The 14622-nt window shown below is 54.8% G+C and overlaps 1 protein-coding gene across 7 annotated transcripts in view; it reads right to left on the minus strand.

The window, feature by feature from the left end:
• Nucleotides 1-841: 841 nt before the first annotated feature.
• LZTS1 (leucine zipper tumor suppressor 1) overlaps nt 842-14622 on the minus strand; it is a 48363-nt gene continuing 34582 nt past the window's right edge. For 5 of the 7 annotated variants that reach the window (XM_019744663.3, XM_088792460.1, XM_074338277.2 and 2 more), the window contains 3 exons: nt 7636-8112; nt 5683-6483; nt 842-4627 (listed from right to left, as the gene is read on the minus strand). In XM_019744663.3, the coding sequence (XP_019600222.3) occupies nt 3956-4627; nt 5683-6483; nt 7636-7980 (1818 nt within the window). In that variant the 5' untranslated portion in view covers nt 7981-8112 and the 3' untranslated portion in view covers nt 842-3955. Of the gene's footprint in view, nt 4628-5682; nt 6484-7635; nt 8113-12473; nt 12646-13314 lie in introns of those variants that run through there. The other 2 variants (XM_088792459.1, XM_074338276.2) reach the window with 2 other exon arrangements.

Here is a 14622-nt window from a genome sequence, read left to right on the forward strand (position 1 = left end):
TCTGTGGCTGCCCCTGGTGCCCCTGTGGGCAGGCGGGGACCCTCCCTGGTGGGAATGCCTGTCCTGGGATGTGTCCTGTCTGTCCCTTCCTCCTCATTCCTCTCATGTCCCACCCTTGTTCCCAAGGCCCCTCCTACCTGCCACCTTGCTTGGATACCCTGATTGTTCCTACCCCAGAGATATTGTCATCTACCCCTCGTGTTCCATCGGCTACCTCATGCTCTTAATTCCCTTTTTCCGTGTCCCTTCTGTCACCTGCCACCTGAGTAGAAGCCCTTTGAGCCTAGAATCTGAGCCTGGGGCCGTAGGGAACACTTGTCAAGGTGAATAAGGCACGCTGGCCGCGAGCCGGGGGGACAGATGGTCACTGTGGTGACTGCACCTTCCCCGCTGGGAGGCCCTGGGTTGTGGCAGCAATAGCCACTCTGGTCTCCTGCCAAAGAGGCCATGTGCAGTCGGACGGCGGGTTGGCTGGGGAGGTGAGCAGCTGGAGGAATGAGGCAGGCGAGGCCTCGGGTTGGGCTGGGGAGGGTTCTCTTTTGGAGAGGCCCCTCTGCCTTTGCAGAGGACCATGTCCCTCGGTCTCCTTTTCTCCTCCTCAGGGTCAGCCTGGGGCCCATTCCCAGATAAGACCACAGGGTTGGCGAGTGGCAGGGGCCAGCGGGGGGTCTATCAGATGCCAAAGCCTGTGCTTTCCAACCAGCCAGTGCTACCTCATCATGGCCGTCCCTACCTCCTTCCCTGGTGCGACGGATGTCACCTTTCTTGTTCCAAATGGAGAAACCCCAAGGGGCTGCCGCGCCACAGCCAGGGGAAGGAGGGTAGGTGGGGAGTCACTAGGGAGGGCATGAGACATGGCATTCTTTATTCATAAATAAAAACATAAAATTACCAGTAATAGTTTACATGGCCAACACATGGCATCGAAAATAAAATAAAATGAAGCTGTCAAAAGCAAAGCGAACCAAACAACAAGAAAAAACCAAGAGAGAAACAACTGTGTACATATTCTTCCAAATGCCAGTCTGTCCAAAGGCAGCTACGGCGGGGGGTTCCGGCTCTGCCTGCAGATGCAGTGAACAGACCACCGTGGACGGACGTGAGGGGAGTGCCCACCTGCACAGGGTACATGGCTCCTGCTCAGAACTCAGGCTCCACAGCAACACCCTCTCCCAAAGCTGCTGCTCCAATAGCCCAGCCTGGCTTACCCCTGGGCAGTCCTCTCACCCAAGAGCAGTCCCGGCTGGGCTGGGACAAGAGCAGGGTAGGGGCAGAGGCTCAAGGGGATGCTTCTCAGGGAGAGATGGCCCCCAGCCCCCCTGAGCTCAGTGCCCACATCGGCTGAGTGTGCCCAGCAGGAGTCACCTGAACTACACGGAGGCCAGAGGAGACACCCACAGTGGACGCGCTGTGAGAGTCTGGTCATCCCAAGTCCCAGAGGCAGAATCTCCTCCTTGGTGACGTGCTGCTGGATACTGCTCTCTCTTTGCAGACGGCAGGAGCATTTGCAGGCCTGGTTTCCTTTAGGGAGCGGAGGAGGTGGGTCTGCCTGAGCGAGGAAACGTGCCAGCAGGAATGTTCAGAGGGAAGGACACCGAGCTCACGCTGGCCGGGGGCCAGGCCGCCTGCTCCGAGGCAGTGTTGGCGGAACTCCCCAGTCCCTGCTCGGCCTCTGCTGTTCAGTGCCTCCTTCTGGAGAGGCTGGGTCTGGCATGGTCCAGGAGGAGTAAGGACATTTTTTTTCACGGGGAAAGGAAGAAAAACCACATGGTGGCAACGTCCCTATGTTACAGGACACAGATGCGCTCTGGTGCCACTGTGGGCTATCCTGGAGCCTGGGGCTGGTGGCAGCCCAGGGAGGGCATCCAGGGGTGGGCCGGCAGCAGGCATGTGGGTGCAGGGCCTGGTCATGCCATGGTTAGCACCCACCTCCTGGCCTTAGCACCCACCTCTCCTGAGGTGAGGGGCTGCTCTTTGAGAGGGGTGTCGAGGGGTGTCTACAGCCGGGAGTGGGGGCAACAGCCCCTTTCTCTGTACCATGGGGAGTCTCACAGGAAGGACTCAAACAAGGCACAGACTGGTGGGGATGGGGGCCTGAGGGCCATGGCGCACAGAAAGGGACAGCTTTGACTTAAGGGTCTGTACTGTGCCCAGGAGATGGCACTGCCCTCCAGGGACGATGGGTCTCGGCCTATGGATTCCAAGTTTAAATCTAGCCTATGACTAAGAGTCATGGCTTCAAATTCCAGAAATGCTCCTCTGTCCTGTGAAGGCAGCAGGAAAGGCATGGCTTAACCCTGGGGACCGGAAGGCAGAGCCAACCACAGGGAGGTGGCCCTGCCCTCAGCTGAGACTCAGGGAAGGAACATGGTGGGCCCTGGAGGGAGTAGGAGCCGCTCCACTCCCACCCTGGGTCTGCAGCTTAAGGTCAAAGGTCAGAGGTCGGGGAGGCAGCCAGGGGCTGGGAAGTACCCAGACTTATCCCCTTTGTCCTCCCAGCAGGCAGGCGCAAGGCGCAGGAGCCCAGCAAGAGCTGGCTGTCCTAAGAACAGCAGCTGTAGTTTGAGTCAAAAATAGAACATGGAACAGCCTGGCTGCCTGCTAGATCTGGCTTGCTTCTGAAAAGACAGAAAGAAAAAAAAAAAAAAAAGAAGAAAAATTTCCTGAAACAAGCAACTGAGACAGTCTACCTTTTCTGTCCTCCCCCAGCTCTCCACATCTTCAGAAGAGAAACCCCAGCCTCCCCAGGCAAGGGCCCAGCCCCCAGCAGCTGCAGCTTCTGGCTTCTGGACAGTCAGAGCTCTTGTGGGGCCTGGGGGGAGGGAGGCCAGCCGGTGGCCCTGGGGCTGTTCATAAGGCTGTGTCTATACCTCTCACTCTCCCTGCCTGGGGCTCTGGGGACCCCTCCTGACCCAGAAGGACTGTTGTCTGCACTCAGCACTGGAGATGTGAGGGGGGAGGTTGCCACTGCCCAGATCCTCCTGCACCATCTTAGTGGATAGACATGATTTTAGATCCAGCAAAGACTTGATTCTTGGGAAGAAAACAAGTTCAGAGTAGCCTCTGGCCAACGTGAGCCAGGTCGGGAAGCTCTGTCTCCCCCCTCCCCCCCACCGCACTGCAAACTATTTGGAGGCTCTCCCTGGGACCACTGGAAAGCCGCACCCAACCCTGTGTCATGGTACCTTCAATCTTCCCTTCCCAGCACCCACCCAGGCCCTCAGTATCTATGGCTTTAAGAAGTGTGGTCAAGGTCAAAGGCCACCAGCTGCCGAAGGCTGCTCACCTCCAGTTAGGAGGCCCAGCAGGGTCTGGCCATGACTACCAAGCTTCTCTCTCTGCCCAACCTGTCCTTGCAAGGTAGATTCTCCTGGGCTGCCCCAGCTCGCCCTTCCTTTCTGTGGCTTGCCAGGGTCGGGACAGTGCTGACATTGCTAATCTAGGTTCTCCATACCCCACTCCAACCCCTACATGTCTGGAGACAGAGGAAGAGCTCAGGTTATGACCAGGTTCTAGTCACAAATGGCTTCTTTCTAGTCCCAAGGCATCCCAGTGTATCTGGGGGAGAAAGGTTATGGGAAAAGAGACAGGAAAAGAAGTGGCCACTGGTCTTCATGGCAGCCACCACCATCCCTGGGAGAGAGGATCTCTAAATATTTGTACAGAGGCCAAGGTTTAGGGAGCCCTTAACCAAACAATGGAAAACCCCTGGGCCCATCTCTTGGGAAAGCTGCAGAATGGTGAGCGCTGGACCGTGGGAATGGGGAGGAGAGGCCGTCCCTCCTCTCCCCTCCACTTCCCTGCCCTTGAGGATCCCAGGTCTGTGCCCGGGAAGCTTCTCTCTGAGAGGCTGAGTTCCTGAGCAGGGGGGAAGGAGAGGGGAGCCCTCCTGGACAGGCTCAGCACCCCTGCCTCCTAATGCCAGGTCCCAGCTGTCCCTCTCCCAGGAGGCCCCTCAGATCTCTGTGGCTATGATGTCCTCATAGGGGATGTCAGCCCCTTCAAGGTCAATCTCCAAAGGTTCCCCTGCACCCTCCCCGTGGGCCAGCTGCTGCAGGGCCTTCTCCAGGCGCTGGTTCCGCTGGTACATGGCTAGGTAGCTCTGCTGTAGCTGCTTCTGGTACTGGATCACCTTCTCCTTCTCCTCCTTCCACACCAGCCGCTCGTGCTGGAAGCCTGAGGACATCTGGTCATGGCCTTGCCGCTCCTCCCTCAGCTCGGCCCGCAGCCGTTCCAACTCCCGCTGCAGGGAGGGGATGTCCTCGGAGAAGGCGGGCCCGGGCCCCGTCCCCCGCCCTGCCCCCCGGGACGCGCTGTCCCACTGCAGGGCGGCCCGGGCCCGCAGCTCCAGCAGCTCCTGCTCCAGCAGGTTCACCTTCTCTCGCAGGAGCTCTGACTCGTTCTTCTTGCGCTGTAGCTCATTCTCACAGACCTCCAGCTCCAGGCCCTTGGTGCGCAGAGCGCTCTCCAAATCCTGCGTCTTCAGCTCCATGCCCTCCAGCTTGCACCGTGTGTCCTTCAGCTGTGCCTTCAGACTGAGGATCTCGCTGGCCTTGGCATTGACTTCCATCTGGGACTCCTTCAGCTGCTGCTTCAGGAGAGAGATCTCACCTGACTTCTGGCACACCTGCCGAGAGTCAGGGTCGGGGAGGAGAGAGAGTGGCAAGAGGTGAGAGGTCCTCGCTCAGAGCAAGTGACATCGTCACTGCCTCCCAGAATGAAGCTGTCCTGACAGGAAGCCTCCAGAGAGTTACCAGGCATGGTGACCCATGAAGGCCTAGTCCTCGTGGAGGCTCCTTTCTGTGGGCTGGGTTGGTCTGCCCACATGCCCGTCTCACCCCTAATTCAGAGTCAAAATCTCAACCTATACCTCAGCCTGTGGCCATGTGTAAATCAGTGATCAGTGGTTTTATTTGCCCACTGCTGGCAGCTCCATCATCCACATTTAACATCAATGGTATCGATTTCCATGTCTGCCATGTTTCTGTCACCCATGCACATGCCCCTCAAAGTGAGGGAACCTGCCCCCAAACCACCTCCCGGGCCTCCCAGGGAGGAAAGCTGCTCTCAGGCAGCAGGATGTGGGTGCTGAGCTGGTTGTCCAGCAAGGCCAGGAGTGGAGACCTCACTTGTGCCTGACTGTATGTGTGTGTGCGTGCGCATGCGTGGGCCCTTTTCTTTCTCTTCTGTTTCCTTCTCAGACACCAACTAGAAGCCCCACCGACACTTCTATGAGGAGTAGCCCCTTCTGTCACTGAGACTTGCCACAAATGGGGTCACTCTCACCAGTGGGTGGGGGCCCTTCCCTCAAACGTAACAAATCCTATGCTCTCTCTTGGCTCTTGGACCAGCACGAATTCCGGTATGGCTGTGCTTCCCTGAGCCTCCTGTGAGTAGATAAAGTGAGTTGGCCCTCAAACACCCAGCTAGGCCTTCTTCTCATGGTTCCAGCCTCTCATCTCGTGGTAAGTAAACTCAATTCTGGGGGCCACCAGGCACTGAGACAGGGCGAGAGAGGGAGGCACAGGGTAAGTGTGTCCCTGACATGGTGACAAGGGAGCCCCTTCTTTGGCTTATAAAGCTGGCCCTTTACCCCAGCGTGCTGAGGCAGTGGCCAGAACTGGGAGGCGGGGAGGGGCCCTGGCACCCCACACCAACCACCCCAAGCCCCCACGGCCTCACCTCCCACTGGGTCTCCTCCAGCGCGGGCGCAAAGCTGGTCTTCTCCTTCTCGTAGGCCCGCAGCTTGGCCTCTAGCACGTCCTGCTCCTTCATGAGGCTCTCGAGCTCCTGCCGCAGCTGCCGCTTCTCCTGCTGGAGCTGGAGCACCTGCAGGTGCAGCGCCTGCTGTGTGCGCTGGCTCTTCTGCGAGGCGGGCTTCAGCTTGCTGCTGCACTTCTGCTCCGGGCCCTCCAGCTCCTCCTTGCACCGCCGCTGCCCCTCGTAGGCCTGGCTGGATGCCAGCTCCTTGTCCTCAAAGCTGCGCCGCAGCTTCTGTAGCTCGCCCTCCCTCTCCAGCAGCTTCTGCTCCAGCTCCTGGATGGCGCCCTCGTCCGTGGAGATGGGCGAGCGGACGCACGAGGAGCCCCTGTCTGCCTTACTCGGGTGGGCCAGCTTGCTGCCCCCATCGGAGAAGGACAGCGCCTTCAGGCTCATCATGTTACTGTCCTGGAGGAGGATGCCCTGGGTGATGTTGTGGGCTGAACCCCCAAAACGGCTGGCCGGCCCCACGGCGGTGCCCAGCGGGTCCAGCTGGTAGCTGCTGCTGGTGCTGTGTGTGGGCAGGCTGGACATGGAGTTGCGGCCGGAGTCGGACAGCGCCCCAGAGCACAGGCCGGGCTTCAGCTCCTGCTCCTTGGGCTTGTCTGGCGGTGCGGGGTGCAGCTGGTGGCTGGCGCTCCCCGGGGAGGAGTGCAGGGTGGCTCCTGACCGCGGCAGCACGGGCTTGAAGGCGGTGGGCCTCACGGCACCCTTCTCTGGGCCCTGGGGAGGAAAAGAACCGTACTAATCCCCTGTTTCCGTCCCCACCCGGCCACGTGGCACCCTCCTTGGTCGCAGGCACGGAGGACCTCGCCTGGTGCTCTGAAGCAGCTCCTCTCTCAAGGAGGAGAAAGTCCTCTGTGCCTGGGGGGATGTTCTTAATGCTCATTCAGGAATTACCTGTCACCAGCTTGTCCCAGCCTCCCAAGATGACGGACAGCTCCAGCTCTGTCTCTGTGTGGTGCAGACAGGGACATTGGGCTGGGGGAGCATGGTGTCCCCGCAGAAGGCTACCCCTTGTTCACCTCCACTGCCCCCTCCAGTACGCCAGGAGCAAGGACACCACTGTGACCTCCTCAAAGGCTTGGGAGGATCCCTTGACATAACGACACCTTCTTAACACATTGTCATTTTCATTGGTGGAGCACTTTGCAGTTTATAAGCCCTTTAGTTTGAAATGCGTAAGGCTCTGTGCAAGTGGGCAGGGCCACCTCCTAATCTATCACCACCAGGGTGGGGCAGGGGGCTGACAGGAACATGGCGTTTTCAGCATCCACTGGTGGGCCCCACGCGAGCTTGAGCTGGCAGGAGGGCTGGCTTTCTGAGCACCTAGGGCTCTTTTGCCCTCACTTCTGCTAAAGACAAGGGTAAGAAACTCACGGCCCTCATCCAGCCAGATGCCTCCAGCCCCAGCTTGAGCAGCGAATGAGGAGAAGGCCCAGTGCCACGGGTTCGCTATCAGGAGAAGCTGCCAGCTCTCCAAGCGGACTCTCCATCTGCTCGTCCAGACGAGAACAGAACTCCCTCTCTTTCCCGAAAGTGATGCTTGCTGTTGGTCCTGCCTTGATAATCCAGTTACATTCCAGGGGAGCTCAGGTAGCCTTTCATTTCTCCTTTGCTCTCTGTGTAAGGGCTCCCCCAAGACGCCTGGAGTAGGGGGCTGACCAATGCTTCACTGCCCCTGACCACCCTTTGATCTCTGCAGTGTGACTGACACTTCTGCCCTCACCGCACTGCTCTGGCCTTTTGGCGATCTAAACACTTAGGTCACCGCTGCCACCCCTCCCTGACCCCGTGCTCTCCACCCCACTTTCGCTTTCTCCTGCCCTTCCAACCCACTTGCCATTACCAGAGACTCCCCCCCACCCCACTTACCATTTCTAGCTGATTGGCGAAGGGCATGAGCTTGGGTGGGGTGGACGGGCCAAAGTCCACCCCAGCCTGGCCCACTAAGTCCGCACTGGACAGTGCAGTGTAGTCAGGGTGGTGGGAGCCCCGTGTCTTCTGGCTGACCTTGATGTAGAAGAAGTCTTCACTTTTCCCCATTTTGGAGCTGGACTTGCCATGACCTGAGTCCTGGGAGAAGCCAAATCTGAGCAGCCCGTCTGAGTACCGGTTGAGCTTCTTGAGATGGGAGGACTTGCGCAGCTTGTACTGCGAAGCCCGGCAGTGCTTGCTGTGGAAGCCGTGGCCGGAGATGAGGCTACTGACGCTGCCCATGGTGACGTGGGGCCGGGAACAGGCAGGGAAGAGCGAGGCCCTGGTGTGGCTATGGCAGCGAGAGGTAGTCCTGGCTCCCTGAGGAGACTGCGGTCATAGCAAAAGCCTCGCAGAGCCTGGAAGAGCGCAGACCTGGAAGGAGACACAGGGCAGCGGTCAGCCTGGGATGGGCCGGTCACTGTAGACCTCGGTGGTAACTCGAAGGGAGTTATTCTGACTGCTGAGCTTGGGCAGCGGAGAAATGCATACGTCTCTTAACAGAAGCTGGGTCCCGTCTCCGTTACTAGGCTCTCCATCCTGCCTTTGTGCCAAATTCAACACACAATGGCTGACGGCCTGCTTCTGGAGGGCTCTGTTCTGAGCAAGGGGATACAACAGTGATTAAGACACTTACCATCCCGGTGTCTGCGGGCTTGTGTTTAGTGTAGTGTGGACGGGCCATAAACAAACAATGTGTACTATCTCAAGTGACCGAGGTGCTACAGGGAAATGAAGCAGAGTGCATAGGATGGAATTATGGTATTCTCGGGGGTGGTTGTTTATACAGGAAGCAGAAGCGAGGCCTCTCTGTTGGGTATCATTTGAAGAGACCCCAAGAAGATGAGGGAGCAAATCATGTGGAAATCTGGGGGAGAGAGAAGCAGCTGAGAAGCAGCGGTGCGTGCAAAGCCCTGAGTCCCTGCAGTGGAGTGTGCTTGGCACATGTGAGAACAGGCAGGAGACCAGCCGTCTGGAGACTAGTTAGCAGAGGGGACGGGGAGAAGGAGAAGTCAGGGGCTAGCAGACGCCGGCCACAGAGAGTCTGGTGGCCTAGGGCTTTGGCTGTTACTCTAGTAGGTTTAAGCAGAGATACCTTGATCTGAATGAGGCTGTGGAGGGTTCCTCTGGCTGCTGGGTGGGGAAGAGGTCATTGAGAGGCCTGGGTGGACACGGGGGGCCAGTTCTGTTAGGTGAGTGACAGCCACGGCTGGGCCAGGCTGGTAGCTTTGGATTCAATTTTGGATGTAATTTTAAGGTTCAGCTGACAGGATTTGCTAAAGGATCGGATGCAGGGAGCAGGAGAAAGGGAAGAGTCAAGGATGACGCCACTGTTTTTTATCCCAGAAACTGGGAATAAGTTGCCGTTCATTGAGATGCAAAGCCGGTGTGGGATGAGCTGGGGGTGGCAAAGAAGGGTTTGGTTGAAGATCTTGAGGAGTGCTGCAGGTAGGCAGTAGATGGGTGGGAGCTGTGGGAGCTGCAGATTTCCCTGGAAAAGCTGTGTGTGTAGAGAAGCCCGCTATGAGCCTAGAAGAGGTCACTGAAGAAGCAAAGGCAGGAAGACAAGAGAAGTCTGAAGACTGGTTCGCGGGGCAGGAAAGTGAGGAGGATGCGGAAGAGAAACTGAGAAGGCTCCGACTGATGCAGGAGACCTCAGGAAACCTGGTACGGAAGTCGTCTCATAGGACGTGACAATGCTCCTGAAGTAAGGTGATGACTGAGAACTGGGCAGTGGATTTGGCCCTTGGGAGGTTGTCGGTGGCCTTGGCAAGAGCAGTGGTGGGAAGAAAGGCCTGACTGGAGAGGGTTCAAGAGGCAATGAAGAGGGAAATAATTGTGTCCTTGAACATGAAGAGGTATGTGGTAAATGGTTTGGATTCCTGGTTATGCCACCCGCCAGCTGTGACTTGCGAAGTAAACTCTTGAATACCTTTAACCTTCAGTTTCATAAGCTAATTCTAAGACACACTTGATTTTTTAAAAAAGTAATCGGAATGCATCTTATAATAAATGCTGAAAGCAATAACAACGACCTTGCCCCTCGCCGGATAGAGGAATACCCTGGGACACCCATGTCAGCACACTTGCAGACGTAGGGAAATCTGTAAGCATAGGTGGCATGATGGTCAAAGCAAGGAAAGGCTGTGTGGTTGTCATGCGTCACGGAGGAGTATTTCTCAGTCAGTCAAAAGACAGCTGATCCAATTAAGGAAGAAAAAACAATTACAAGTTTAATAAAGTAGGAAATTGGAAGGAACCCTGTGCTCTTTAGTGTGCTCTAAATTACACTGTGAATCCTGAAGAGGCAAAAAAAGTCCCAGGCGGGTTATGGAGAGTTGTGTGTGTACAACGGAAGGAGCCAGAAGACTCTTCAACTCTGAATGTGAAGCCTTGGATTCAAACGTGCATTGCTATTCTGAAGAATAAAGTGGTAATGTTATGAATAAATATGTCCTGCATTCCATCAGTAAAAGCATAATGCAATAAAATGTTGTTGTGTAAGTGTAATGTATGTTTTCTGATGAAATGCTTTTATTAAGTTGATGGCCTTTTAGAATCAAAGAACCACAGCCATGCCTACCCTAGGGGATCGTTACGAGGAGTGTATTAGGTATCACCATAAGTTAATGGGCCTGGGACATTCACTGAGTGCCTAGTACATAGTAGGCACTCAATTAATAGTAGGCGTTTTCATTTGTATCTATTATTACAGTGTTACCATGGTTCCCGCCAGCGTTCATCACCCTATGTCATCTCCAACGCCCGACCTCATTTTCCAGAATGAGTTCTTGACCTTCCAAATGTAACTTTCCTGCACCCCACTCCCTGACAGCGCTACCTAGGAGTATTGCGTTCTCTGCTCACTTAACCGTTGACAATGGCAGAATGTATTTTTCATCCCCCAGGTCGTCCATCTCTTGCTTAGCTGAGGCCGTCAGGTCCTATGAGGCAAACATTCCACTGCTGTCCACATGTAGGGAAGCTGTGTTTGACCAAAAGACTCTCCTGCACTCTGCACATTATACCCCTTGGGCAACTGGCGACTCACTTTTTGTCCAGCCATTTACACATTTGTGAGCATCTGTGCAAACAGGGTTGTGAAGATGAGACATTTGAAAACCAACTTCTCTGAGGTTTCTTTGCTTACAAAATAAAAATACGATTTCATAGGACGAGTATGAGGATGCAGCAGACTAACAGAAGTCAAGTGCAATGCGTGGCCCATGCTCAGTACTCTACAAACGTGTGTGTGAGACCTGTCGAAGGATGAGAGGTGGGTGTGGCCCTCAAGAAGCGTAGAACACAGCTGGAGTATAGCTAGTCTCGGGCTGACATGCTGTATGGGTCTGTTGGTATTTCCCTGCCCTACTGCCCTCTCCTCTCCCCTGCACCTTGAGACAGCCTCCCAGTTTGTCTTTCCCCAAACTGTCCATCCTAACCATCTGGAATGTCAGTCATCACCCTCCCTGATGAGAAGACAACGTACTAAGCCCTGTAGGCCCCCGGCAGCCCCTGGTTTTTGCCTGCTGCTCCCATCTTATCTCACCCCATCCTTTCCTTGCTGAGAACCACAATTATAACCACTCGTCTCTTTTCTGTTGGTTGCATACACCAAGCTTGTTCCCACCTGCTGTTGCCTTTGCTAACAAGTCCCTTCTCTAGCTCTTCATAAAGAACACTCTTTCTCATCCTTCAGTTGTCACCTCAAATATCACCTCTACAAAGTGGCTTTCTCCAGTTACCCCAGGAAAAATCCATCTCCCCATTTCTCTCTGTTATCCCAACCTGTTTATTCCCTTTGTAACACTTGCTTTTCACCTGTAATAATCTTATCTTAAAATTGTGCATTGGGAATGTCTCCACTGGAATATAAGCTCTGTGTGAGCAAAGACTTTGCATCTATAGCTCCTAGGACAAAAATGAGGAAAACGAGGCACAGACTTCGAAAGGTTAGAGGACCTGGCGCTTGTCGTTCCACTGGCCAATGAGCATCGTGGAACCTAGACTCAAGTTCCATGAATCCATGTGACAGCACACTGCTGGGTGAGGCTCAGAGACGCTAGGGACCCATCCTGGATAGTAACATGAGTTTCCAGGGTTGGGGGAGAGAGAATGCTTGAAGGAGAAATTAAGGTCATGGCCTCTGGCCATAGCTTCATCTCCCTTGGGGGTTTTAGGTACAGGTGAGCTCCTTTGCTCACCTCAGCAGCAGCCTGGATGACTTGTGAAGCCCAAGTACTGCACTAGACCCTAGGGGATGATGTGGGGGAGCGAAGGAGAGAAGAGGGAGAAGGATGGTGGCCTCTGGTCCTCTGAGGGTGTTCTTAGCTCCCATCCTCTGCTCTCCACTCCCCAGGTCTTGACACACAGAGGCGCTTTGAAGTTTGAGATTTTCCCCAGATCCACTTGGAGCTAAACCAATTACCTTTAAGTGTCTGGATGTGTTCCATTTTCAACTTGGAGAGAGCATCGCAGAAAAGTTGGCTATGGTCCAGCCTAGTTCCCAAGCCCTAGTTTTTTCACCCACCCAGCCCTGCCGGACTTGTATGCCTATCCTCAGGAAGGATGGAGGAAGGGGCACATTTTTATTCCTGGGAAATAATTCCCACTGGCCAGGAGTATGTACTCGGGGTGGAAATAAGCAACCATACAGATCTTGGAGACTGAAGCAGGGGAAAGGAAGAGGGAAGAAGGACAGGGGAGGGAAAGGGGAAGGAACCATGGAAACTCACACTGAGTAGTTGTAGTCAACTTGCTCTGCGTGACCTCCTACTGAGTTCACAGAAGGGATCCAGCAAGAATTAGACTTCAGGTCTTAAGAGAAGAGAGGAAAGAGAAAAGCTGGGGGTGGGGAAAGGAGCCCCTAGCCTATAATTCTCAGAATGTGGCCCCAGGGAACTCAGGAGAATTTCCCCCAGACCCAGTGCCAGTCCCTTTTCCTCCCCTCACAAATGACCGTGGCTGCTACACCAGGACAGGCAATGACCTTGGAGCCTGGGAAGCCCTCAGCTTTGAGCTACTTCTACTCCCACTGCAACTGCCCCCCCCCCCCCATTCCGTTCTGCGCCCTCCTTCCCAAAGGAAACAGGGCTGACGCCACAGGAACACGTGCCTCTGCTCCTCCCTTTCTGGAATAGGGAGATGGAGGCATGGAGGTGCAGAGGGGCGCGTCTAGACTCGGGAGGGTGAGAAAGAGCGCTCCTCATCCTCCCACCCCACATCATGGGGAGGAGCAGCTCTGGCCTTGTCCACACCAATCCAGACTTCCGGCCCCGGGAGAGTGAGCCTGCATTTCCAGCCTGCCTCTCCCCCAAGGTCTGGAGATGTCACCACAGCCTCCAGCCACCCCTCCTCCTTTGCAGTCCCCGGTATTTCCCTTCCTGCTCCTGCCTTCTCTCTTTCCTTTGCCCTCCCCATCTCTCCTCCTCTCCACACTCTCCCAGGGAGTGATCCTGATGGGGGGGTCAAATGAGCACCCACAGCCATGCTGCAGGCATCTATCTATCTCTACTCTGCCCAGCCCCCGCCAGCCGAGGAGGTGCCGCCACCCAGTGCTAGCCCGCGGGGACTCACAGAGCTCTGGGAAGCCTTGCCTGCTCCATCCAGCAGCCTCCTCCAGCACACAGCGTGGGCTGTGCCGCCTACAACTGAGCCCACCCAATGGGATGTGTCCCTAGTAACTGTCACGCAATGTCGCCTGCAGGCTGAGCCTTGATGATGGGGCTGTGTGTGTGTGTGTGTGTGTGTGTGTGTGTGTGTGGTTCATTTGGTCATTTATTCAACAAATACAGAGTGCCCCAAAAATGTATACACATTTTAAGAAAGGAAAAAACTATTAAAATTGTAATACTCGATGGTACATACCAATAACAAAAGCTGAATACAAGTCACATTTGACTTCTGCAATTACAAGAGGTGCTCAAAGTGGTTACCATCAGTGTAATTTTAATGCAGTTTTTTCCTTTCTTAAAATGTGTATACGTTTTTTTGTCACCCCCTGTATTTATTCAGCATCTGACAAGGGCCACGTATGCATAGTGCAGGGGGAGAGGAAAGAAGGAGAGTAGTAAGCTCATAGAATAAAAAACAAAAGTCAAAGACATAGGGAAAAACAGGCGTGTGTGTGTCTGTGTGTGCGTGTGCTCACCCATATCTGTGTGTGCACGTGTGTGTGTGCATGTGTGTGCACGTGTGTGCATTTACTACCTTAGTGGCAATGCCCAGGGAAGGCTTCTGAGAAGATGGCATTCAGGAAGAGGCAGCCTGGTGCAGTGTTTGATAGACTGGTCCCTCAGGGAGAACGGCACGTGCGAAGGCCTGAGGGAGCGTGTGGTGTTTTAGAGCAGTGCTTCTCAAGTGGGGTGACTTGGCAAATCTGAGACCAGACATTTTTGACTGTTATGACTGGTATCTTTGTCACAGGACAACCCCTGTGACAAACAGCCACCATGACAAAGAGTTGTCTGACCCAAACTGTCAATAGCGCTGAGGTTGAGAAGCCTGCTTTTACAGGAACCAATGAAATGATATTTAGAACCTCAGTTCTGCCATTGACTCAGTTTGACTTTGAGCAAGTGATTTAAGCTCTCCGTGCCTCAGTTTCCTCACTTGTAAAGTGGAAGCAACCACACCTGCCCTATCACAGGACTTCCTGATGAACATGAAAGAAAGTGAGAGCTTAGCAAGTACTTGAAAAACATCACCAGTGCTGGTTATTGTTAGTATTATTTCTCATTGTTCTCCAGGCCAGTTTTCTGAACTACTCAGTTATACAACAGACGGCTTATTGCAGGAGCGCCCCAGGCCTGCACTCCCAGAACAGCCTGGCCGGCCACCAGTGCTGCTTCAGTGGTCTGAGTACTGCCACTTCCCCAAGACGCC

The sequence above is a fragment of the Rhinolophus sinicus genome, chromosome 15 (genome assembly GCF_057876585.1).
Source record: "Rhinolophus sinicus isolate RSI-liver-muscle chromosome 15, RSI-T2T, whole genome shotgun sequence".
NCBI classification, from domain to species: domain Eukaryota; kingdom Metazoa; phylum Chordata; class Mammalia; order Chiroptera; family Rhinolophidae; genus Rhinolophus; species Rhinolophus sinicus.